At 50.2% G+C, this 24,397-nt stretch overlaps 5 protein-coding genes across 5 annotated transcripts; 2 read left to right on the top strand and 3 right to left on the bottom strand.

The window, feature by feature from the left end:
• Positions 1 to 7,649: 7,649 nt before the first annotated feature.
• V2A60_007037 (tyrosyl-DNA phosphodiesterase-domain-containing protein) lies at positions 7,650 to 9,825 on the bottom strand (the record flags this gene model as incomplete). Its single annotated transcript, XM_083258326.1, has 9 exons — positions 7,650 to 7,857; positions 7,938 to 8,149; positions 8,228 to 8,373; positions 8,447 to 8,507; positions 8,560 to 8,633; positions 8,716 to 8,753; positions 8,809 to 8,984; positions 9,057 to 9,236; positions 9,298 to 9,825. The coding sequence occupies 9 exons, from the start codon at positions 9,823 to 9,825 to the stop codon at positions 7,650 to 7,652; spliced, it is 1,623 nt and encodes a 540-aa protein (XP_083114452.1).
• A 911-nt stretch (positions 9,826 to 10,736) lies between these two features.
• On the top strand, positions 10,737 to 12,443 carry V2A60_007036 (uncharacterized protein; the record flags this gene model as incomplete). The annotated part of the gene is made up of 4 exons (XM_083258325.1): positions 10,737 to 10,799; positions 10,857 to 11,012; positions 11,061 to 12,227; positions 12,279 to 12,443. 4 exons carry the CDS (start codon positions 10,737 to 10,739, stop codon positions 12,441 to 12,443), a joined length of 1,551 nt encoding a protein of 516 aa, XP_083114451.1.
• Positions 12,444 to 15,656: 3,213 nt separating this feature from the next.
• Positions 15,657 to 16,090, bottom strand: V2A60_007035 (signal peptidase complex subunit SPC1; the record flags this gene model as incomplete). Its single annotated transcript, XM_083258324.1, has 3 exons — positions 15,657 to 15,842; positions 15,903 to 15,962; positions 16,040 to 16,090. The coding sequence occupies 3 exons, from the start codon at positions 16,088 to 16,090 to the stop codon at positions 15,657 to 15,659; spliced, it is 297 nt and encodes a 98-aa protein (XP_083114450.1).
• Positions 16,091 to 17,047: 957 nt separating this feature from the next.
• V2A60_007034 (magnesium transporter CorA family protein) lies at positions 17,048 to 19,679 on the top strand (the record flags this gene model as incomplete). Its single annotated transcript, XM_083258323.1, has 3 exons — positions 17,048 to 18,309; positions 18,365 to 18,810; positions 19,516 to 19,679. 3 exons carry the CDS (start codon positions 17,048 to 17,050, stop codon positions 19,677 to 19,679), a joined length of 1,872 nt encoding a protein of 623 aa, XP_083114449.1.
• A 399-nt stretch (positions 19,680 to 20,078) lies between these two features.
• Positions 20,079 to 23,392, bottom strand: V2A60_007033 (uncharacterized protein; the record flags this gene model as incomplete). Its single annotated transcript, XM_083258322.1, has 5 exons — positions 20,079 to 20,166; positions 20,230 to 20,578; positions 22,548 to 23,067; positions 23,155 to 23,195; positions 23,356 to 23,392. The coding sequence occupies 5 exons, from the start codon at positions 23,390 to 23,392 to the stop codon at positions 20,079 to 20,081; spliced, it is 1,035 nt and encodes a 344-aa protein (XP_083114448.1).
• Positions 23,393 to 24,397: the final 1,005 nt, after the last annotated feature.

Here is a 24,397-nt window from a genome sequence, read left to right as displayed (position 1 = left end):
AGAGGGGAGAAGCAACGGTGGTTCAGGTATCAGAGACAAGGTGTGCTAGGAGCAGGCATCCTGGTGATGGAATTGGACTAGGCCGGCCGACCGGAGGGACCATGTAGCGTGCGCCGGCGCTGTGCCTACTTGGTCGTAGTGTGGCTGGGGTCGCATTTGTTACAATTCCCGTCTGCGCGATGACCGAAAACAGCTGTTCTGGGGATGGCGAAACCAGGACCAGAGCAAGGCAGTAAGTAGCCATGTTCTCTGTAGTTGGTGGACGAGAGCGGCGCCAAAAAAAAAAAAAAAAAAAAAAAAAACGAGTAGGCACGCACACACATTCGTCCACTCCTTGCACACCACTTCCGTTCAGCATGTAGACGTTTTTTTCTTCTTCTACTGGGTATACCACTCTGCATCAGTAATTTTCCCATAACTACTTGATAGGTGGTTACTGAACCTGCAGGGTCGGGTGGCAGTGGCTAAAATAAGCGACGTGAACTGACCAACACCAGCTAGACAGAGATGGAGTTGAATACCCAGTAAACAGGAGCAGTATCAGTACTCAGTACTACAAGGAAGCGGCGACAGCCGGGCTGCCCTGGTCGACTCAAGGCTGCAAGCAGGAGAGAGCCGGCAGAATTGAGCGCTTTAACCAAACAAGGGTTGAAGGTCGACCAGAGACCAGCATGACGACTGGCAATGGGCCGATTTGGGAGCGACAGCAGGGGGGGTGGATCGTGGCGTCGACGCGGTTGGTTTTAGTGCAGAACTAGACCATGTCTAGTAAGTACATACCTGTGTTCATCTCGGCTTGGGGGATGGGAGACCAAGTGTTCGCAGAACAAGATAGAGTGAGGTGCACTCTGGATCTCAGGTGCTAAGTACCTGGAGGCTGGCATCTGCTTATGTAGACCCGACAGCCCATCAGGATGTACATACTATCGGGCTCCCCGTCCGCCATTCGCAGAGGTCTCCCATGCGGGTTAGAACAAATTGACGATTCGCATGTCCTTTTGACATCGATGCCTCCGGCCTTTTCTTCTTGACTGTCCGCACTACTGAGTATGCCTCTGTCTATGGTGATCATGTGCCTTGCCACAAACACAACAAGGCCAGATTAAACTCTATTGTGCTAAACAAGATGTAAGACAGATCGTATTGCCCCCTCAAGCTACCAGTAGCTCACCCAAGCGCGATCCTTGGAGAGTTGCCGGCCAGAAGAGAATGATTATGAAGCATGGATTCGGCTGTACATTAATTGCCGATAGTCGTCGCTGTTCGTGTGCACGTCGAACACAGCAACGGCCTGAATGTCAAGTGTGGTCAATGCCAAGGTGCCAAAGGCACTTCTCCGACCTCGATAGATTTCCTACGTGATGGGATAGGCTGGATTCACGACACACAGCACATGCATGGAATGGGTTGCGCTCAGAGTCAGTCCACCTGTGCCGTGCGTGACACAGTCGACCCGGGCAAGCGTAGGAACAACAACACGGCCACTAGCCGGCGACAACACGCAAAAGCGAGCTGATGGAGGGTCCACTAACCAAGGAAATGTGCATGAGGTGGATACGGAGGCGTCCGCTAGCAAAGGCCAAGGCGCTCTCCAAGAACGATCAGCCAATGCGCAGCCAGGGTGGATAGCATGGGCTGGATTGCCCCAACTCGGATATGACTGCGCGGGATTTGGTGACAGAGTGGAAAGACAGAGAATAGCATCCATGGAAAGCCGCCATGCGGCTACGAGCCGACGCCTAATAATTTGTTCTCCAAAGGCCACCACAGCCGAGCCAGTGATGGATGATGGCTAGCAGGTGCCTTGCAGCTCTTGGACAAGGAACCGTACTTGGTGTGCAACCAACACCAAAGTGAAAAAACAATTACCACGACTTGGCGTTACTGTAGCAGTCGGCGTGCCTAGGGAAGTTCAGGTGATAAGGAAAGCGTATAGCAAAAAAAAAAAAAAAAAATTGGGTTGGCAATGCGCGCCTCAGAGTGAGAGGCAGCTCGAGGGACGCTGAATGGCTTCGCTGTGACGCAACTGGCGGTTGGACTTGTTACCCAGTAGTTCGTGGTTCATGGGCCAGAGCGCCTCGCAAGGCTGCCCCGGCAGCATCTCACCGTAGCTCTCTTCTCAATGCTACTGGTATATTCGTAGGACTAAAATATTCAGCAAGTTAATAAGAGGGTAAGCCTATAAGTGAAGTGGCGCCCGCTTCTGCGCTGCCTGTTGGAGGGATCTTGGTCATCCTGGCTGGTGCTCGATTTGTTTCCAATTCCGGCACATACTGGTAGCCTCTCCGCATGTGCGGACGCTTTGCCGTGTCTACGGAAAGGATACGGCTCCACCAGCAAAGATGGCAGCAGGGCATTCGAAAGACCGCATTCTTTTTTGTCTCTGGCTGCCACTAACTACTCAGTACTCTGTATACTAGTAGCGTATGCCCAATGTGCCTTTGCTCTGAATACTGAGCAGCCAAAAACAAAATTCTGCGCCGGGGGGGCCCGGGATGCGGGAGCCAGGGGTTAGCATTACATCGGAGCGGGATGGCCTAATTGCCTTCCGAGCCGGTGCTCTAACTTCATGGCACTTGCTGGCTGCATAGAGTGTGATGTCTCGCACTTGTTGCGCCAACGTCAACGGTGCTACATTAGCTCATGGCACTACTGCATGATTGTGTAGGCGAGCTCCAATATGCATTACGAAGCAGGGGCCCCTGGCATCGACTTGGGGTTGGGGGATGTACCGACTCTTTGCGCAAGCGTGGTGGTTGACCGACAAGACAAAGACATGCGCCTGCCAAGCTGGCGGTGCCAGGCCAGAGAACAAGGATGTTGCCGTCTGTCTGTTGTCGACTTCTGCTGGACCGGTTTGGCGGGAATTGCCCCGTAAAATGTCAGGCCACAAAGGAGGTACGGAGGGCTAGTCCACCCCTCTGCGGCACCCCCGTGTTATACTGGTAATATAATAGTAAGGGCTCCAAAAAGCAGGGCAAGCAGTGCATCAGTACGTAGATTGGTAGAGATGTGAGGAGAAGAAAAGACAATAGCCGTCCCGCAACGCAATTGCCGAGGTGGGTGTTGCAAGGGCTTCAAGGAGAGCCTTGTGACGCGCGACTAGCTTGACAAAATTCACCTTGCTCTTTGAATCCAGACAGACACGTCTGATAGCAGACCCCGACGCCGCCGTTGTGTCACCAGCAACCACAGACTCGACGCTGGAAGACATGAACTAACGAACAAGTGGGGGGTGGGATGGATCGAGAAGATGTCAGGACGAATCGACAACCGTGCACGGGAATGATGAAAATATGGCAGCGGAGCCGGCTCCGGAGAGAGGCCGGTCGGTCTCCCGGCAGAGGTGAGGAGATTTGCTAAACCTTTGCGAGCCCCAATTCCCATCAACCCCCCCCCCCGGAGCGCGCCCGCGCAACGCGAATCTTCCTGTCCTCACGCCGCCTTGCATTTACTCCACTTAAGAGAGTTCAGCGCTGCGACTGTGGGAGGAGCGGAGGAGAGGGGGGCCGCTCCTAGCAAAACAGGGTCATCCGACTCCATATCACAGCTAGACAGGGCCATGGGCAACCCAAGCCTCCCACCAGGCTGCAGCCAGGACCTTGGCTGTGGGATGTGGGCATCGGAGTCGCCGGATCTGCAGCATGGATAGTAGCCAGTGAGGTCTTTCCAACACAAGGCGACAGCCATCCACCACTTTCGTGTGTTGCATGATACAACGGGTGGCTTCCACCGCGTCAACGTGTGTGTGTGCAGAAGTCCACTGGCGGACATCTCCACCCCCACCGGAACCCATCACCACGACACACCATGACAGTTCATCATGTGTCAACGAAAAGAGAGAGCTCTGATGCACCTCCCCCCCCTTGTGCTTCTCTGGCTGCGCCCTTATTGCGGCGGATCTGGACGGCAATGCGATGCAGGTGTCTGTACGGAGTAGGTAGTCGACCCTGCGTGGGCCCTAGCAGCTAGGTGGCATCCCAAGCTGCAGTGTTCAGTACTAATATGTACCGGGCCAGCACCCGTAGGGCATCTTCGTATTTCAAACTTGAGCCTCCACTACTTACTTAAGTAGGGCGTGTTAATCCAAGAGTCATGGACTTCTGGAGAAGGGTGTCTTGTTGGTGGTGTCCCACTGTAGATTGGTGCATGCAGCTAGTCTTGGTGTTAGCCTAGCATCTCTGATCCTGCATGCGGCGTAGGCGATTATGCACAAGAGGAGTTGGATCTGCAACTTGACTCAAAAAAAAAAGTTCAAACCCGGCGCTGTTGGAAAGGTTCATGTGTACAGGCGATATTATAAGCTATTGGCCTCTGCTTGCCATGTGTCGGCATCAGATAAGTTCCACAGCGATGGCGCCATCACATGGTCCCTTACCCAAACCCCAAGTTACTAAGTACTACCTACGGATACTCGAGCTAATAGTATGTGCTGATATATTATCCTACAAATGCGATACTCCGCAACAAGTACCTTGGCCTGCTGTCGTGATAGTTAAAAATGCGTATCTTGCAAAAGGCCCACACCAACGGATCCTTCTGGCGTATGGGAGGGAGTCGATGTGAGCCCATGCGACGACGCTTGGCTTCAGAAGTGATTCCCATTTGGACACCCACGTATGGGTCAGCAGATATAGATACCAGACCATTCATAATTACATGCGACCTGTCTGTTACTCGACATGAATTATCCGATAAGGTGTGTTGTGGCCCTGTCGGCAGGGGTGCCGGCGATCGAGATGTACTGGCAACATCCGGGTACAGTAAAAGTGATATATCAGCATAGCCTGTTTGTTTATGACAAACGGAGAAGAGTCATCAATGATCTGCTACTATTAGAGGAGCGGAAAACAGTGTATTCGGTGACCTGCGCAGGGGTCTTGAGCAATCAAGCAGTCGGCAAGAGGCCGCCCTCAACTTCAGACAGCTAATTAATAATACACACGCACGTACCACGCATCTGGTCAAGTCAAGTCACCTCAAGTGACATAGATCACCACCGCTTGTACCGTCTGAGGCGGTTTTTCGTGGTAGTTAGCAATATCAAACAGCAGTCCACCACAATGTTACACCCAGCGCCAGCCGCTTCAGTGGCCGACCAGCTTTGTTATCAGACACCTACCGTTTCGTTGCCGGTCACTAATCCAACCAAACTTCTCAGCCTAGAAAGAGTGCTCGTACTGAGTAATGGGAGCTATCAATCGCACATAGAAAAAAAAGCTGAAAGCTGAACGCACTAGGCTGGGGGCTGCTCCGCTGTATCGACCCATCGTCATCACCTTGCTCCGCAAAGGAGACACCCAGAAGGCCCGCCCAGCCTCCATACACTGTCTCCGGAACGTTATTCCAGCGTACCGAAAACAGTGTGCTAAGAGAAAGGCGGCTGGTGATAGGTGCGGTAGTAGATTGTCAATTTAATGCCCTATGAGCGGTCACGTCGTGGTCCCGAGGACGGGTTTGTATCTGCTTATTGCTTCACTTACACCGGTTTCAATGTGGGTGTCACGGCCAAACAGGTCTTCACCTTGGCCAATGTCTCTTCTTACTGGCTATTGCCATTTTGTTGAGATATCGATGAGGTAGAATGAGCAGGACGAAACAGATCGCGCTGGCATCATGACAGCACATGCATTCTTCGTTCGCCAATTCCCTCCGGACATGAAATGTAACTCACAGCACAATGTATATGTAAAATGGCTTGCGCATTGAGTGCACGGTGGTCTCGGAATGCGCATATATGGCATGGGACGTGCTGTATTCTTTTTTTTTTGGCAGTAAGGTGATCTACAACATAACTAACTGATAGTATCTTGAGCCAAATCCGCTGAGGCTTTCCGATGCCATCCAAGTACTTACCCAGTGTGGACTGTGCTTCTGCTGATGTGCGTGTGGTATCTTTGAGGGGAATTCGCATTTCCGCGACTTGAATGGACAATATTTCGGAGCCCGACAATTCTTTTCAACGCTGGATGAAGGAGCAAGACGCGCGGCACTTTGTGTCTCGCTTGATATCACCTCCCACCAGGTCTTCACAGCGGCTGCAGCCAACGGTTCCAGCCATTCACGGCGATGCCGACAGCCCCTCCATCCGTGCTCAATACAACCCCTTTCCTTCTTGTTTCCGAAAGTCGTCTTCTGTTGCCTTCGTCAATGCTACTCTGCGACCGAGGCTGCCTTCTGCACACTATTGCTGGTAGTGCCCGTCAGCTTGACCCGTTTTGGTGGTGTTGGCTCATCAGGCAATACGGTCGATGCCGAAACGGCCATCCCGATGCCGAGTTTTGAATGCGTTCATCCGCTGGTTTCAATGCGCAATTCCGAATACTGGCGGGCGCAATGATGAAGAAACCATTAGCTGCCCGGGGGTCCTATCCTGGACTGAAGGACCTATGGGATCAGTACCCCGCGGGGGCACGCAAATTTCTAGCTTATTACTTAGTAGAGTTGAATCATGACTCTCCCTTGGTCACGGACAAAGCATTCCCCAAGCCATCTCGCTTATTGTACGAACGACCGACTGTACGAACTGAAGAGACCCCATAAGGGCTCACTCACAGAGTCACAGCATCGAATATAACGAGGACGCTTCGCAATGTAGCAAAGAATTTCATCCTCTTGCAAAATAATATACGTCAATCAGAGTGTATTTTTAAGTTTCGGAACGCTATGTATTTTCCCACGTGCCTTTTATATTGCCACGAGTAGCCTAGAAATGATACATTTACCGTCCTTGTCCGGTAGCTCCTCTAGCATGTCGCTTAGATGCTTTCAAAGGCCCTATCAATACTACTTCTTATTCATTTGAGAAATCGTACAAGTTTTGTAGGCTCTCGTGCAAACAGCAGCGGCCTCTAGCCAACGCTTGATTCTAGTAGCGTTGCGTATTCAGCGTGTTTCCCCATGTCCAAATTGGTAAAACGAGGGAGAGGGGGTCCTCGGGGTAGGTAGCACGCAGGACCAGGGATCAGGGCCTACGCAGATGCAAGGTGACTAGGTAGGATCTGTTCGCAGGGGAGGCTCTCAAGGGCAGCTCGTCGCAGAATCAGCCCACTCCAGTCGTGACAGTGGTGCTTTGTCTACACCCCATCTCAATCATTCAGTCAGTAAGAATGCTTGCTGGTCAGAAGTCCTGGTGATTGACCGGGACGGGCCCCTAATTTCTTGGTTTGTTCACTATTGTACTTATTGTGATTGCCGAGATGTCAAGTTCCATGCACACGCCCCGGACGGCCTCCTACGTGGCAGCCACGCCGCCGTCCCACTCTGAGCACGGTCGGAGATTTCGTTTCCTTGGTTTTTGCATTGTCCCTCCCAAATCTCGGGCAGGTGTTTCTCAATGGTGAGACCATTCATACCGAAGCCCAGCGAGTGGCTGGCCTTCTCCATGACAAGTGACTCGATGTATATATTTCCACACGCGAAACATTGCTATTCCAAGCTAAGTTAAAGGCTTTGCTGGCTTGCGTGCTATGCAGTGCAAGAATACTGGTCGGGCTGAAAGCAAGAAACAAACGGTGGCAGGGATTGAGCTTTCGACGTGGCAATTTTTTCACCAACTATTGGGTGACCACAGCAACAATCTCCTTCAAACATACTCAGTACTTGCTGAGTAGTATTCCTTCCAACCATTTTGTGGCTCTTGGGTGCTTTTAGTGGCCACCGAGAAAGAACCAAGGCTCATCAGTCTCCCCATACGGGCGGCCGGGGACCTCCATGGGAACGGGAACCACTCCCGAGAACATGGTGAAGTCGCCGTCATTACCAGGATCTCCATATACAGGTATTATCACACCACACTCCCAGTTTCGGCAACTTATCTTGGCATTCCCCGTGCTCCTGTCCTTGACTATGCGGCCCCTGTTATACGCTCGCCATTAGAACGCGCAACTGCACGGCATTTGCTTGGAATTGCCGGTTCCTGGAGTAGCTACACTTACCATGCGCTCTCCGAAAGGTTAGCGCTACCGATGTAGGCCCATCCCGTAGACGACTTGTTAGCAATGGACCAAGCTCCTGTTGGCCTGCGTACGAGGATCATCTTGGTATGCATTAGAAGTCCATCTCTGGTGTTGATGCAGTCTCGAACGAGCCCTCTCGGAAAACTGGACAAACGCCACCATTTTGCCTGAAAGCAGATGGTCCCAGCAGACTACCAGTATGCATGTTAGCGAGAGTTGAAGCTTGCAGGGCATCACCTGCATGCTCTGCGGTGGTCAGAATGCCTCACTTGCTGCCCGCCTTTACTCTTGGAAACCGTCTGATCGGTTGGAAAGTATATGCGGAACCGATCCCGGAGCCTTTCCGCGAGTCGCATCTCTTTGTTTTTGAGTTTCAGGCCGACGCGCGCGTTATACTCTTGCATGCCATCGTCCCCTGACAGGTGCGCTTCAGCCAGTGAACAGAAGCCGAATGAACGAGTGAGCAGGTTAGGCGGTGAGGGGCTTACCTTGGCAAGCGTTATACATCGCATTGACGAGGACGCTGTTGACTGAACCAAGCGACGCACACTAGACAACAAGTTAGACATGGGGAGTGTGCAGTTATGGCTGGGTCACTGACTGCCAAATCAACTTCAACGGGTGTGTCCGTAGCCAAGCCGAGCCCCGTCACAGTTGCTCCCAAGCCACAATAACCTGCGATTATTGGGGAAAATTTGCCGTCAGGCGTCAGCATTATCATCCATCCCAGTTGCAGAGAGGGGCAAGTACCACTCACCGACGCGACTCAAAGCATCCCCTGTGTGGCCTCCTGGTCTAGACTGTATTAGTACCGCAAAACAAGGGAGGATATATTTTGTTTGTTACTTACATGGAGCAAACAAATCCGAGGTTCTCTGTGGCGGAAAAGTCATAGTTTCTCAGGCTCTTTACCATACCTTCATCTACACCTGATGCTCTCAAGAACTGGGCTACATTCTCCCCAAAGACCGTCATTGTGCGGTCAACGTTCTCTTCTAGACGTGGCAAATCGATGAGAAAGACCATCTGTATTCAAGAAATCACATTAGTTGATGTGTCGTGGCCGAGAATAGCATGCAGTGATAGAACAGCACAGACGTTCTCCATTACTCCAGTCTCGCCCCAGTCATAGGGCACTAGATTCCCTGTTGGGATCACTAATCGAAGGTACTTGGAGTATTTCAAGAGTTGTAGTTTAGAATGCATTGAGCCGGGGCCGCACATTGGCGGGAAGCAAAATCTGATATTGTTGGGCACATTGGCCCGCATTGCCTGTTTCTATCCAGTTTTGAGTCAGTCTCGACTAAAAGATGAATGATTCTGGACAGTGGCGCGTTACCTGTTCTTCGTCGGACGCATATGCAAGAAGCAGGATCCGGGTTTTGTTGGCATTGAGCTTGGAAAGTAGCCATTCTTCGTCCCATTGAAAAGAAGACAGCAGAGCAAGCTGGAGGTCTTCCCTCTGGAAAACCTCTTCAATAGTAATATCATCACATGTTTTGGCGTACCCTTTAGACCATGTGCGCCGTACAATTCCTTGAGGATGTCGCGGCTGCGAGTCCCCGGTCCGTTCAGAATGCCCTGGCGCCAGTCGCTTTGTCGCAGGCTCGTCGCCATTACTTTTATCAGACTTTCGGCACCGCTTCCCAAGTCGGTTTAACCGTGCATCTTCCATCTCCTTTCGATTTAAGAGGATACCACCGAATGTGGCATGATCGGTAGGCCTGGGAATTTGCGCGTCCAGCGAGATATCGGTAGTCGCGTCGTTCATCATGCTTTGGTCTTGGAGGGACAACTCGATAGCGCGACACAGGTCTTGATCCTCATCGGAATCGCTGTCGATTGTGATGACTTCTTTTTCATCCATTTTCCAAGAGCAGCGACAAACCTAGATTCTGCGAATATTGCTCTTAACTATGCAAGACAGGATTTAGAGCCAGCAAACGCTCACACGAAGACGCGTCTCCACGTGATATTTGGACCGGGTGACCTCAAAACCGGGACTCTTTGCAAGTCCTTTGAGATCGATATGAAGGGAAGAAAGCGAGAGGCAGAGTCGAGATGCGCCCGAGAGTGCGATGCCATAAATTTAGATATTTGAGGTATGTTTCCAGTCACTCTGTTTCAGCTGCCCTTTACGAATCTTTGTACTGTGGAGATTCGGCTGTCGGGCATTGGACCACGAAAAGCCTTCCCCACGAGCCGAAAGTAAATCGAGATCTAAATCTTGAAGATGTTGCTGAATTAATGCCGAATAATCTCTCAATTTGTGACTCTCATTTGCACATGAAATTTAGGGTATAGTGAGAACATGCTACAAGCAGAATCTCCCTTGACCCAACATCTAGAAGCGGAAACAGTTGTCTTAAGATCACGTTCACTTACTCGCTGGTGGACAGCCAGATGGTATTTTGCTTTTCCAACTTTTGTCCTAGCTGAATCTATACTCAGCGTGCCGTATGGTTTGCCTCCGAAAGGAAACGTCCTGAATCTGTACTGGCATGCGTGAAAAATTCTCGGTGCTTTCGATAGATCAACATGTTGGTTCCATTATCGTTTTCGTCGCTACCTTAATTAATCCGCCTTCCCTCTTTCGGTCATGATACTCTTGCGGCTTTCTATTTTAATGTTGCGGCCAACCACTTCCATGACGTGTCGATTAGGCGATCCATGGTGAAGCTAACATTCCTAACCATCGACGCGGCATGGATCAGTATAAGGCCCCCCGTCACCACTGCTTCCTTGAGTGAACTCCTTCATCCATTCATCTCTACACAAATGGCTTCGAATACTGGAAAACGGCAGCATATCGCCATCGTAGGCGGAGGCGCCGCCGGCATGGTAAGATTTGGTCGTTGCACCGCCCTGGACGCAATAAGCTAACTAGCTACACGCTAGGCCTGTGCAGCCACGCTGGCGCAACACCCCGACAAATTTGAAATCACATTGATTGAGAAGGAGGCAGTAGTTGGAGGCCAAGCAACTTCGATTGACCTCGATAACCAACAACATGGTGCCTCATGGATGAATAATGGTGTTCAAGGCGGCTCAGCCGTAGGTTGCGCATGATTATCACGCCACTTCTTGCTTACCAGTCTGTAGATATTCAAACATACGTTCATGTTCTTCCAGAAATATGGATATCCGGCACAGGAGGTCCGTCTTCAGGTATCTTTCGGAAAGGGGAAAGATCGCTTCTGGACCAACTGCTTTCCAAGCCCCCTAGTCAAGCAGTTTGATTCTGATATCAAGCGATTTGGCACATTCCTAAAGGTTATTAAATGGAGTCTACCCGTCCTTGGTATCATTCCCATCTCTGTCATGCTCAAGGTATTCTTTTTTAGCAAGGATTTTGGGGATAAAATGGTGTACCCTCTCATTGCCTTGTTTCTGGGCACTGGAAACCAAACTGCCTCCGTACCCTCAGGAATAGTTGAACGACTATTCAACGACCCAAATATGAAGTTGTGGGATTATGATTCAGCGACTCTGCTGCCGAATCTACCAACCATGTACACGTTTGGAAAGCTTCATGACTTTTATTCCAAGTGGCGGGAAGACTTGACAAGCAAAGGTGTTTCTTTCGTCATGGAGACCGAAGTACACAGAACAGTGTCTCGGTCGAAGAATAATGTCATTTTGGAACTGAGAAATACACGTTCAAAGGAGGAAAGACAAGAGACCTTCGACAAGGTTGTTTTCTGCTCGCTCGCGGACGAGACATTACGCATACTGGGCAAAAGCGCGACCTGGCGAGAGAAGTTTGTTCTAGGAGGTGCGACTTTCTATGATGACATTACAGTCACACACACAGACAACCGCTATTTCAATGAACATTACGAAACACACTTCAAGTCCGAGCTTTGCGCCGAGCCGACAACCGAAGCTCAAAGAAAGCAGATTGCCTTCGCAAACCCGCCTGTTTCAGATCCCGATACCGGCTTTCGACCAATGTACTATACATACACTTATGAAAACAACCCTAAGCTGATCGAAATGTCCTTCAACTGCACCAATTACCAACACCAATTTCGACAAAACGAAACTAGCAACGAAGCAGTATCAAAGCCAGTGTATCAGACAATATTCCTGAACAAGCAGCAAAGAGACCTCTGGACTATCGGGCAAATCGATGAAGGTCAAATCATCAAGAAAAACTGGTGGCATCAACTTGGACATCGATGGCTTCATTACTTACGAGTCGTTCCAAATATGATGTTCATTCAGGGCAGAAACAGCACCTACTTCGCTGGATCCTGGACGCTGGTTGTAAGTTTGCCACACATTGCTAATGTTTCTTGCCTAACAAATGATCCGTAGAACATGCACGAAGTAGCCTGCGTGAGTGGCATTGCCGCGGCATACCATATTGGCGCTGACTATGACAAATTCGACAAGTTTGCAACGGACTTCTTCTCAAAGTACCTGCTCCTATCGCACGGGCTTATATTTTCTCGTCAAGAGAAGAAACGGCGCCAATCATGAGCAGAAGTCAAACTACCAAGGCAACTTGGGGAAGAGCGTAACAAGATTCGGAGCTAAACCCGCCACAAGTTTGAAAGTGATATGTGTACACAAGATGGCATTTCTATCTATCATTATTATCATGTTACTCGTGCGTAAATACATACTCATTCATCCCGTGTCCAGTATGTCTTGTACAGCACATGCCGCAGATCTAAACTCCAAATCAGAAGTGGACCGCGCTGGGCTAGGCACCCATTCGACCAAAAGAATAAACCAGCACGACATTAAGGACGACAAAAGGAAACATAAACGTAATCAAAGACCGGAATTCCATGTCCTCCTTGCGTAGGATGCGAAAAGAAAAAAAAAAAGGGCTGGCCCTGGCCCGTAGCATTTTGAAAGCAGATGACAAGAATAAAACAACAGCCTCGGCAACGTGCTAGGTTTCCATCCAGCAGTAGCCAGGAAGGCGGATGATGCAGTGTATAATACAAAAGTAAGGGACAGCCAAGGGATTGATGAGGAATTGTACTGAGGGCAACGCACTACTCGTACGAAGAGCCCAGCATGTGATAGGGCGAAAGAGTGAGCCAAGGTACGTCTGGAACGAACGAATGGTTGGTACGCTGTGTGCATCATTGGAGCTATTATCTCAAGAAGGAGAGTCGAGCTTCAAGATACGGCGCAAGTCATTCTCCATTGCCTGAATATTATTGCCTCGGCCATGATTTGCACTAGCGGACTGACTAGGCTGAACAGGGGCTTGGACGGAGGGCGCTGAAGAAAGAGGGGATTTGGCCGCCTGCTGCCCTCCGCCAAATAGAAATTTCTTCAACGCAGCAGTAGCATCATCAGTGGATTGGCTATTCGTAACGGCAGAGCCTTGGGAAGGTAACGGAGGAGCACCGCCCCGCGAGGCGTGTGCGGCTCGAATACGTTCATGATAGGGCGTTGAGAACGCGGGCCCAATTTCCTGACTTGGAGTGCCATCTAGCTCAGCTCGATCAATACTACCAGTGTTGTAGCGAATGCTTGCGGGTGCAGTCTGAGGCGCGTTCGTTTGGGGTGATCTCTGCGTGATGCTACTATAGATAGCTGGAGAGCCTTGGCCATCGTTTCGAGGTGAGCCAAGCTGCCTCTCTTTTTCCTGCCTATGGGCGCGAAACATGAAGTCCAAAGGTGACTCGTTGGCTCGCGGCGCGGAGGTGGAATATGGCACAGGGGTTTCGTAATCTGTGGTTGGCGGCGAGTATCGAGAGTCATCGAGATGATAGGCATGACTAGCCGGCGATTCACTCGATGACTTGGTAAGGAAGCTTGGGATGGGAAGTGCCGACGGGGCAGGAGATGCATGGAAAGTAGCGCCAGCGAAAGCAGCTGCTGGAATGTTGGACTTCATCGAGGCTCTTCGCCCGGTCGGCGTTCCCTTTTCTGGTTGCACATCTATAGGAACATACGCTCCTTTCCCCTTTGACCCTCTATTCTTGTTTCGCTGCTTCGAAGTTGCTTGGGCTGACGAGTGGCTAGTCAGCACTGGCGATCCAGAGAAAGCTTTATTGGGAGTGTGAGGCGTCCTTTGGTGGTGGCTGGATTCGAAAGATCCGACATCGTTCTCCGACGCATAGGCCTTTTGGGCTGCTGATTTCCCGTTGCGCCGTTGCCTGTGGCGCCCAGGAGTTGTCTTCGGTTGGGGGGCTGCGTCGCTCATGGCAAATTGTACCGGCTTCAATGAAAGCCCCAACGTTTGGGCTTGGCAATGCGACACGAGTTTATGTAGGTTTCGACAGGTTGCGTTGGTTATTGAAACCCGAGAGTTGCTCTGATTGACTGAGAAGAAATTTTGGAAGTAGTAAACTAAATGAATGGTCGACTGTGAGAAAGCAGGTGCATGTCATGGCGGAAAGAAAGAGAAGCGAAGAGGCCAGTGGTTGGGCAGTCTCGCGGCAAACATTTACCATCAGCTGCTGGCGATGTGACGCAGATGAAGGGTGGCGGGTTGCCCCGGTAGGTACATATCAGTCACCTATCGATAGTGTGTGTGGTAAGTATTCGATACCCTCTTTCTCTAGCTTTATATGCGCACGCATTAGTACAAACTACTTTTGTACCCATCCACAAGAACCCCGCAGCCCACTGACGGGCTCATGCATTCACGTTGCTGGGCGATTTGCAGAGCTACCTGCCTTGGCCAGAGGTCTGCTTCATATCAGAGCAACAACATCTCAGCTCTCGTGCCTTTACAGGCTAACGCCACAAGACGCGCATAACTAATTACCACGGGAAGCGGAAATTCGCCATAGTATGTATCTCTAAGCGTCTGAAAATCAAGCGTCTAGCTCTCGTTTGTTCTCCATCAAGGTGTGGCTGCCTAGCAGGTTGGCTTCTGGCCCGGCTTGCAACCTCCTTGTGACATGCCTGTGGAAACTTTGCCACTCTCTCAAATACGATTTCCTCCAAAGTACTCGTTTTTCTAAGTCAAAACCACAGTCACTCCTGCATCGTATTTATTGCACAAAATCCGATCTACCCGACCCCACGAGCGCACAACAAACGGACATGGCAGACGTTGAAATGAGCGACGCACCTAAAGGTGCCGATGCAGCCAACGGCAAAAACAATGAAAAGAAAAAGTTCGAAGTCAAAAAGGTTCGATTGAACTAGGTCCACGAATATCAACGACCATGATAGTAACAAGTGCAGTGGAATGCCGTGGCGCTCTGGGCTTGGGACATAGTCGTTGACAACTGTGCTATTTGCCGGAACCACATCATGGACTTATGTATGACTGCCATCTATTCCCCAGTCATTGCGTGCTAATATCTGACCATGCCATCAACAGGTATTGAATGCCAAGCGAATCAAGCATCGGCCACGAGCGAGGAATGCACCGTCGCCTGGGGTATTTGCAACGTGAGTTATTTGAGTATCCAAGCTGCGAGCGTATCCATCCAAGACCGCTAACGTTGTTATCTTCAGCATGCTTTCCATTTTCACTGTATTTCACGATGGCTCAAGGCAAGGTCGGTATGTCCCTTAGATAACAGAGACTGGGAGTTTCAAAAATACGGCCGATAGGTTGTCTTCGCTGTCTCATGGCAGAGACGACATACAGGCCGATGGTCAAGCGGGTAAATTGGTAATAAAGAATCGTTATGAAAAATAGGTATCGATTGCTAGTTTGCATTTATCGGGTGTTCACTTTGAAACTTCTGGTTCTCTTCATACTTTGCGTTATAGGGTCATTTGACCATGTGCATTTTTCATCCCAGCTCCTGCCGGTAACCATTTGACTGGATTCTTCTTGTAGAAAGGCCACGGGGGCACAGTGATGAGGAATGTGAGAGCGGTGCCACCGAGGGCGATATATACTGCCTTTTGAATATCTTGCAGGGTATAACCGACGTTGAATGCGATCAGCTGGGGGATGCTACGTTAGCAAGCTAAATTGATGGGCCTGCGTGCACATTGATTCCTTACTGCAGATGCGGACAAGAGTAACGTAGCCAGAAACTCTACCCGCCTCTGGCCATCAAAATCCTACATGGCAGGTTAGCAACTGAGAACTGAAGAGCACGCAGGTTCGCTTGTGTCTCTGCACGGGGCTGGCGCCGTACTATCTGTCCATCGACCACGTCGCGCACTTGGTCAAGTAGTTGTTCGGCCATTGGTTCTATACGAATGCGCGATCGGCGTCCGGATTATCGAGAGTGAATTTCGTCGGCAGGCACAGCGATGTTTGCAACTTTCGTTAGAGCTGGCCAAAGGACAGGTATGGTTGGGTCTGTTTAGCGCGAGTCGGTTGCTAGCGCACAGGCCAGGTGACCTCCGATGAATTGGGCTTGGTGAGTGGTGGCAAGCCGATGGCAAGGCATTTCTCATGCGCAACTTTATTGGGCCCCTCTTTCATCTCTTCGAAAACAAATTTTCCTGTGCTTAAGCATCCTGAGCAGGTCTCACCTCACCATTGACAATTTCACTGAGTCAATCTTAAACCCGTGTCCGAGCATCTGCATCGACTTTCACCACGACGATCTGGCCTTCGAGCCGATTTCCAACGTCCATCGCTAACATCGACTCGCAAATGCAATTTTTCTCGGCTACTTTCCAAACCCAGAGAAGGTTTTTTGCCCTTGATACCATATGCAGTGACTTGCAGTAGTTCAGCGACATCCCGACGTACTGCCAGTTCAATCTACCAGAATATTGCCGAATCCCTTCAAAGTCATCAAGTTGGCTCAACTCGCCCTCTCCTCGTCATCAATTCTCCTTGGTCCAGGGTGCTGGATCTATAGCGGAGTCAACAAGCGACCGCCATAACTTGGTCTAGCGATACCGACTCGACGCTATATCGTGCGCGACTATCAGCCATCATCTATTTCGCCTATACAGAAGTGTGCTCTTCGTTGCGAGCAACGAATTTCGAGTTTTGAACGCCGCTCTGTTCGGCGCGGTAACCCGCGCCGGGCGCTTCTAGTTGTCTTGCTGACACTCCTTCCACGCCATTCTGCTTTCAAAGCATGTTTCCCCTTTGTTAAGCGGATCTAGAAGCAGTGGTACAAATTAAGAGCTCATCAGCCTGCATTCCGCATCGTCGAAAGCCGTGCCAACGCTCACATTTCAAAATGTCCGACAACGAAAGCACGGCCCCAAATACGGGGTTTCAAGCGCCAGTACCTGAATTGGATGATCATCGTCGCCCATCACTTTCTACGCAGAGAGTGGAACGGCCTCGTCGGGGCACCTTCGATAGCCTGTATGGAGCTCGGCATGTTGAACAGGAGCCGGATACCCCAGCCATATTTGTCCGGGACTTCGAAGAAGCCGTCGTCGATGAAGACGGTGCCGATCTCATGGCAGGGAACCGTCACGGACGGCGCCTTACTACCGAGTCCAGTGAAAGCCGCTCTCTGTCCCCTCCTAACTCTGTCAAAGCATTCGCTCAGGCCAGACGGAGGGAACGAGAAATGTCATTCTCGGACCCAAAAGGAGAGTATGAAGAAATGCTTGGAATTGGGCGAGCTCTTTCCGTGTCTAGTCGCCGAAGCCACCGCAGCAGATCTCGAGCCGTGGAGGCCGACACTATTAGCCTCGGTACCAACAACAATGTCGACGAGCAGACATGTGCGCCAGAAAGTGGCCATCATAGACAACACCAACTTCGAATTGACTTCGAATATCTCGAGGAGTTTATCGAATCCGAGCACCTTGCGCATGAAGCGAATCGCAAGGCATCTATTGCATCTGCTTTCAATGATGTTCGCACAGAAGCCAGTGCACAGCAGAAAGTCCAGCTTGCCACGTCTGATGGTGAAATCATTGATATGCCATCCGATGGGTCCTCTTCAGTGCCAGAGAAGTCTGCAACAGAATCTGTGCCTGCACCAAAAGGCCCACAGTATGCCTTTGATAACAACCGCTTCAGCTTTTTTTCTTCGGCTTGGGAATCCACTATTCATGCAGCCGAATTTGGTGATCTTGTCCTTCCTGGGGAAGATATTCGGGGATTATTCGAACTTCCGAAGGATGAAAGCGACGGTGTATGGTGGCTCAACATCAACCGTGCGACAAAAGACGAGGTTTTGAGCATCTGCAAGGCCTTCGGTGTTCATCCACTGACTATTGAAGACATTGTCACTCAAGAAGCTCGAGAGAAGATCGAACTATTTCCTTCCTATTACTTTGCCTGTTTCCGATCGTTCAATATGGTCGAGGAGCAAGATGGGATCGAGTATGAGCCTTTTAATATCTACACTCTGGTCTTCCGTGAGGGAACTCTGAGCTTCAGTTTTGCACCGAACTCGCATGCGTCGCACGTGCGACGGAGAATCACTGCGCTCAAGGACTATGTGGCTCTCAGCAGTGATTGGATTTGCTACGCATTGATGTAAGTCCTGCCTCCATGGATAGCTATGTAATGATTCTGACTTCTCGCGCTACAGTGACGACATTGTCGACTGCTTTGCTCCCGTTATCAACCAAATCGAGACTGAGGCGGATGCTATTGAGGATGAAGTCTTCGTCATGAGACATGATGACTCAAATACATTCCTTCGCTCGATCGGGCGCGTGCGGAAAAATTGCATGGCGCTGCTGCGCCTTCTCGGTGGCAAAGCAGATGTTCTTCGCGGTTTCACCAAACGATGCAATGAGAACTACCAGGTTACGCCTCATATGGATATTGGTATGTACCTTGGTGATATACAAGATCACGTTGTGACCATGGCAAACAACTTGGGTCACTGCGAAAAGCTGCTTTCTCGCGCACACAGCAATTATCTCGCTACCCTGTCCATCAACAACATTTCTCAGGGCACTGATACCAACCGCGTGCTCAGCAAGATCACCTTCCTTGCCTCCGTTCTGGTACCACTAAATCTGGTGAGTGGTATGTTTGGTATGAATGTAAGGGTTCCTTTCCAAAGTGACAAGGCCAATTCTCTTGGCCCCTTCTTCGGTATTTTGAGCTTCATGATTGTTCTTTGCTCGCTCATTCTGGGGTGGGCTCGTTGGAAACGATACATATAATCATCTTGGTTTTTCCTGCTCAGTCTTCCTTTCTATCTTGCATGTAGCACACAAGAGCTGCCTCTCTCTGATTTATGTATTTACTTTCGGGTACATAAGGCGATCGGATAAAAATCATCATAGACCAACCAATAGAGGGTACAAGATCGTTCTCTAGTAAGGTACACAACACCCACCCGTACCAAATGAAAGCGCTAGGATGTCGGTGACTGTGGGGCCACGGGCGGCAGCCCATTCGTTGTCTTCCATTACTTAACGAGCTTGACTATTCGCGAAAAACTTGACCGCCAAGGACCATTCCAACCAAGACTCTTCGCCAACCAGAACTACCAGGACTACACTCGCACACAAACATCGCACTCGCAAAACGCGAGATAATGGAAAACTTCGATTCCTCCTCTCTTTCCCGCCTAAACGATGGTGACAAGGCTGAGCTGCAGAAGTTCTTAGCAAACGAGCAGCAGCGCTCATCGATCCAAACAGGTACTTTGGCCCCGTGCCGGCGACGGTCATGGTTGCGACCCTGTCGCCAGGAAACAATACTAACGGCTCTTTTCACGTCCAGAGACGCACAAACTGACTCAGACATGTTGGAAGAAGTGTGTGACCAGCAGCATTAAGAATTCGAAGCTCGACGGATCGGAGGAGGCATGTCTCGCCAACTGCGTCGACCGATTTTTGGACCTCAACCAGCTCACGATTAAACATCTCAACAACATGCGTTCTTGATCCATATCTGAGACAGCAAGTCAGGTAGTATGGGAAGAAATAGCGCCACCATGAGCATTTCTGACGAGGGAGCGGCGGCGCGCACATTGAAGTTCACATGTTTTGTATATTAGGGTACGAGCAACATTGGTTTTGGGTAGAGAAGTACCGAAAATTGTAGATACAGAATCTGTAAGTTGGTATTTTGGGCAAATGCATTGCCAGAGAACCTTCACATGGCATTATTGGACGGCGTGTTTAAGCAAAGGGGAACTGGCTTGTTTTTGGATATCATCATTTGAACCGTAGCTATAGACAAAGCTCTTTGTGCGCCTATTTTCCGAAGCCTCATGCATGCATTCAAGACCAGACCAAATTCGTAAACAAAACCCAATTTTGCACCTCTGTTACAAGGATCACTTAAACGAGTGAGAGCTTGTTGGCAGCGATGTCGAGAGCGTCGACATCAGGGGTAAGACGGGCATAAGCTTTCTTAGTTCCATCGGGACTATCACCATGAAGTCAGTTCAAGCTCCTACACCGACACGTCTCGTCGCATCGTGAAACATACCGAATAAGGGTGTTGATTTTGACGGTGTCAATGTCGTAAAGCTTCTTGAGAGCTCCCTTAATCTGAGCCTTGTTGGCCTTGATATCGACAATGAAGACAAGGGTGTTGTTCTCCTCCATCTTCTTCATGGCGCTCTCCGTGTTGAGAGGGTGGATGACGATCTTGTGCTCGTCAAGACGAGGCAGGTGAGGAATCGACTTGCGAGGGAACTTGGGGTTGCGAGCCAGCGACAGCGTCTTGGGCTGGTGGAAGGTGGTGCTCAGGCGGACCTTGCGCTGCTTTTGGGAGTGAGTTCCCTTAAGAGCAGCCTTGGCGGCGGCGTTCGCCTGCTTGGAGCCCTTGGGGGCAGCTACATTCAAAAAAACGCATCAGCAATCGCTCTGATTCAGAACTCGCAAAGTCTGCTACTGCATTGATGCGGAGAAAGGGGACAAATGACAAGGTCAATCAAGGTAGCAGCTCTTCGCCGACCTAGTGACAGCGGTAGACCATTGTCGATTGTACCCCTCGTCGTTCCATGTAGTATCGGGTCGAGGATGTTTTCTTCCTCCTGTTGAACTCGCACGGTGTTTCGCATTGGCTCGCAGTTTTTCGCAGTATCTTTGCAGATTTTTTATCCCGTACCTTTCTTGTTACCGACGGCCATTGTATTGCACTGCAATGGTAATCTGCTGTGGTGGTTAATTGATTGTCGTGGGTTGGAGAAGATGCAGGCTGAGCAATAAATTTGTTCAAGTGGATGAAATTTTCTTAGGGTTTCGGTGTGGGCAAACAAACTCACAGCGCTATTGGCCAGAATGGTCGAACCCCGACAAGGATCACGTGATTCGTTTCGGCTCACTACCAGTACTATGTACATACCTGGCCGTAGAACTGGATTCGCTACATGTACCCACTCTGGTGGGTGCTGAACAGAAAGGTCATACTTAGAGTATTACTTACATGACAATGTCAAAGACAGTTTAGTTCATGAGAGGTTCTTCGCACGGAATATGTTAGATACTGTGTTACACCTTATATACCTTACTGCTTCACCATCATCAATTGAACTTACCACGAGTGCTGTTTCACTACATGTTAAGGGGGTACGTTTACCGCTGTCTTGCGCGTCGAACTCAAGAGCAAAAGCTAATGTATGAGCTCCTCTAGAAGAACGGCTTCATTGGGCCTATTTTTATAGTCACACAGCTAGTACTGCAATGGTTTCCAGAAAAATGGCTCTGAAGAGCCTCAAAGCAGGCCGCCCGCCTCTCACTCAGCCACCCTGCACCATGACTCGAAAGGCGAGCCGGACGCTTATCAACAAACATCATCAGCTTGACAAACAACGACGCCAGGCAGCTTCAAAGGGTGACAGGGCCACCGAGGAAGCTCTCGCCGCAGAAATTGAGAGCCTAGGCGGCATATCATTGTATCAGAAGGCCAGTCTCCAGGGGCAAAGTACGGAGCGCGGCGGGGACACCTCCAAGCTATTACTGGAGTGGCTTCCTGTGGCTGATTTGAGGAAATCTGGCTGTAAATTGCGGTTTCTAGAAGTCGGTGCCCTGAGTACCAAAAATGCTTGCTCCCTGAGCGGCTTGTTCGAGTCGGTGCATATCGACCTCAATAGCCAAGAGCCTGGGATCCTGGAGCAGGATTTCATGGATAGACCGGTGCCAGTGGATGACACAGATCGATTCGATGTCCTGTCCTTGAGCCTGGTCCTGAACTTTGTACCCGATGCCTCACTTCGAGGTGAAATGCTAGTGCGCACACGGGAGTTTCTCCGTGATACTCACGTCAACACAGCCGCGGAAACCGAACAATTGTTTCCCTGTCTATTCATAGTTCTGCCGCGGAGCTGTCTTGGTAATTCTCGCTACTTTACTGAGTCCAAGTTTGAGCTAATCATGGAAATGTTGGGGTATTCAATGATGCGGAGGAAGATGACACAGAAGCTTGCGTACAGCCTTTGGAGGAAGGTTGGCGAAGCAAACATTACAAGTGTCCCAAAAAAAGAAATTTTCCCTGGTCGCACCAGGAACAACTTTGTCATAACACTGTAGCCTTGGTCATTCAACACAAATATCCCAGTGGTTCATAACGTCAGTCCTGCATGTATTCTCTATCATCCGCTTTCCACCAGGTTGTTATACCAATATGCGAGTAGCCTCGTCAACAGTCGCCGTAGCTGTAACCTAACCCGTGATGCATACATGTACAACGAGGCATTGAACCGAACTAAGCTGAAGCAAAAGAAAACAAAGCCGAGGGCGTCAGAGGATGGTCCCCGGGCAGAGGCGCATTTCCAGGGCGGACAACAGGGTAACTCTGCATACCAGCGGCACGTGCGGCACCAACCTCATTAATATTGTCACTCAAAAAGAGCCAACGATCAGCCTTCACTCCTGGAACGGTCGAGAGGATTTTGGCGTAACTCCCCGCCTCGGTTTTTGGTCCTGCGTTTATGGTATCAAACCAGTCGGTGATCAAAGGCACCATATCAGATGGATCCGCCGTTGTGTGGCTGAAGAAGAGCTTCTGCGCAGGGACTGAACCGGAAGAGTAGATCATGATTTGCTTACCAGCAGAATATGCTGATTTGATGAAGGGAGGGACATCATCGAATAGAGGGGCCTTGAGCACACCAGTTTCATAGCCATGTTGCCATAAGTGACCCTGCAGGGACTTTAGATAGGAAGCCTTTACATCGCGCGCAACTAGGTCCTTGACATGGGCCTCTAGAGCGGCACGATCGTTGCGATACTGTTCCGGAAAGGCCTCACGATATGGCGCAAAGATTGGACTATCCCACTGCTCATCTAAGACTTTTGGGAGTGCTTGCAGGGCATATGGGAACTAGCAAGCATTACGACAATCAGCCTTGCGTCCCCTCCACGCCACAAGCCACTCTCAGTTGTTTCATCAAGCAAAGGGTAGACTCACCAAGACATCCTTGACAAAGGATATGGGACAAACGGTGCCCTCTATCAAAGGCTTAGTTAGCATGGATACCGCTGGAATGTTAGATATAAGACAGTGGCGGCATCACACAATATGAATGACGTAGGCAATGGGCAGAATGTGGTGCATCATCCTATATTTGGCTGGCAAATTGAATCAAGCAAAGCGAGAAGGTATCCATACCGATATCAAGAAGCAGTACATCAATACCGGCAAGCATGTCTGGGGTCCGTACCGAGTAACGACAATAGCCAGGGATGATGATAGGCTAAGCTTCAACGTAGCGGTGTGTTCGACGTGTTTTCTCCAGCCTGGATATCGTGGCTGAACGGTGAAGAAGTATTTTTGAAGAACAGAGATTTGATTACTTGCGTATGCATCAATTGACCCAGGTCCCGAGGCAGTTCCGCAAAAATTGCGAGCGTTCCTTGCAGTCCCGCGTCTGTTGATGTTGAAATCTGTCAAAAAGCGGCTGGACTGTGCTCGTTCCCTTGCAAGTTTGTGGACCCTCGAGTGCCCAAATAAAAGCTATTACCATTAGGTCAAGGGGTGAAAGCCGGCTGCAGATGTGTGCAGTAGTGCGAGTCAGGGCGCTACCTTAGTATGTCGAGGCGGTCAGCCAGCACGTTGCGTGTCCGCTCCACCTTGGTGAGCGGTTGAGGTGGACTCTGAAACGCCAACCCGACTTTTGGAGATTGGAGAGGCTGGCAGCCTCCCACTGGATGCAGCCTTTGCATGCTTATTTGATAATACCTTGGGGGGGGGGGGGGGGGGGGGGGGTCCAAATTTGAGTCGCTGCATAAATTGAACGGGCGGTGTAGAAGCGAGGCGCATGGCTGCCCGATTTGATGTTGGCGATGCAGGTCTCGCTTGTGGATTCTATCGCTTCTCACATTTCAGGCATTTCTGATGCAGACATGCAAGGATGTCTAGCGGCGCGGCTTGTAGTAAGTACGAACCAAAGAAAAGGCTTTGCTGAAGCATTAGCAGGAAGTAGGCAAGTACATAGGCATATAGGATCATGGAGTGGACTGGTGTATAATGGGCCCTTTGGTAGGTGGCTGGCGAGGCCGTCCTCAATCCAGGCCGTCGTCCCTGTGCACGCCGGAACACCACCGGATTCCCCAAGCACAATTACTTACGTGTTCGTTGCTTAGTCAATTATCAACATATTGGTAGTATCATACCGGGGAGTTTGGGGCATTGAGAACATGATCAGACATGG

This window comes from Cordyceps javanica, chromosome 4 (assembly GCF_051103115.1).
Source record: "Cordyceps javanica chromosome 4, complete sequence".
Lineage (NCBI taxonomy): Eukaryota > Fungi > Ascomycota > Sordariomycetes > Hypocreales > Cordycipitaceae > Cordyceps > Cordyceps javanica.
Note: the sequence above shows the minus strand (reverse complement) of the source record. Positions and strands in the feature narration are given on the sequence as shown.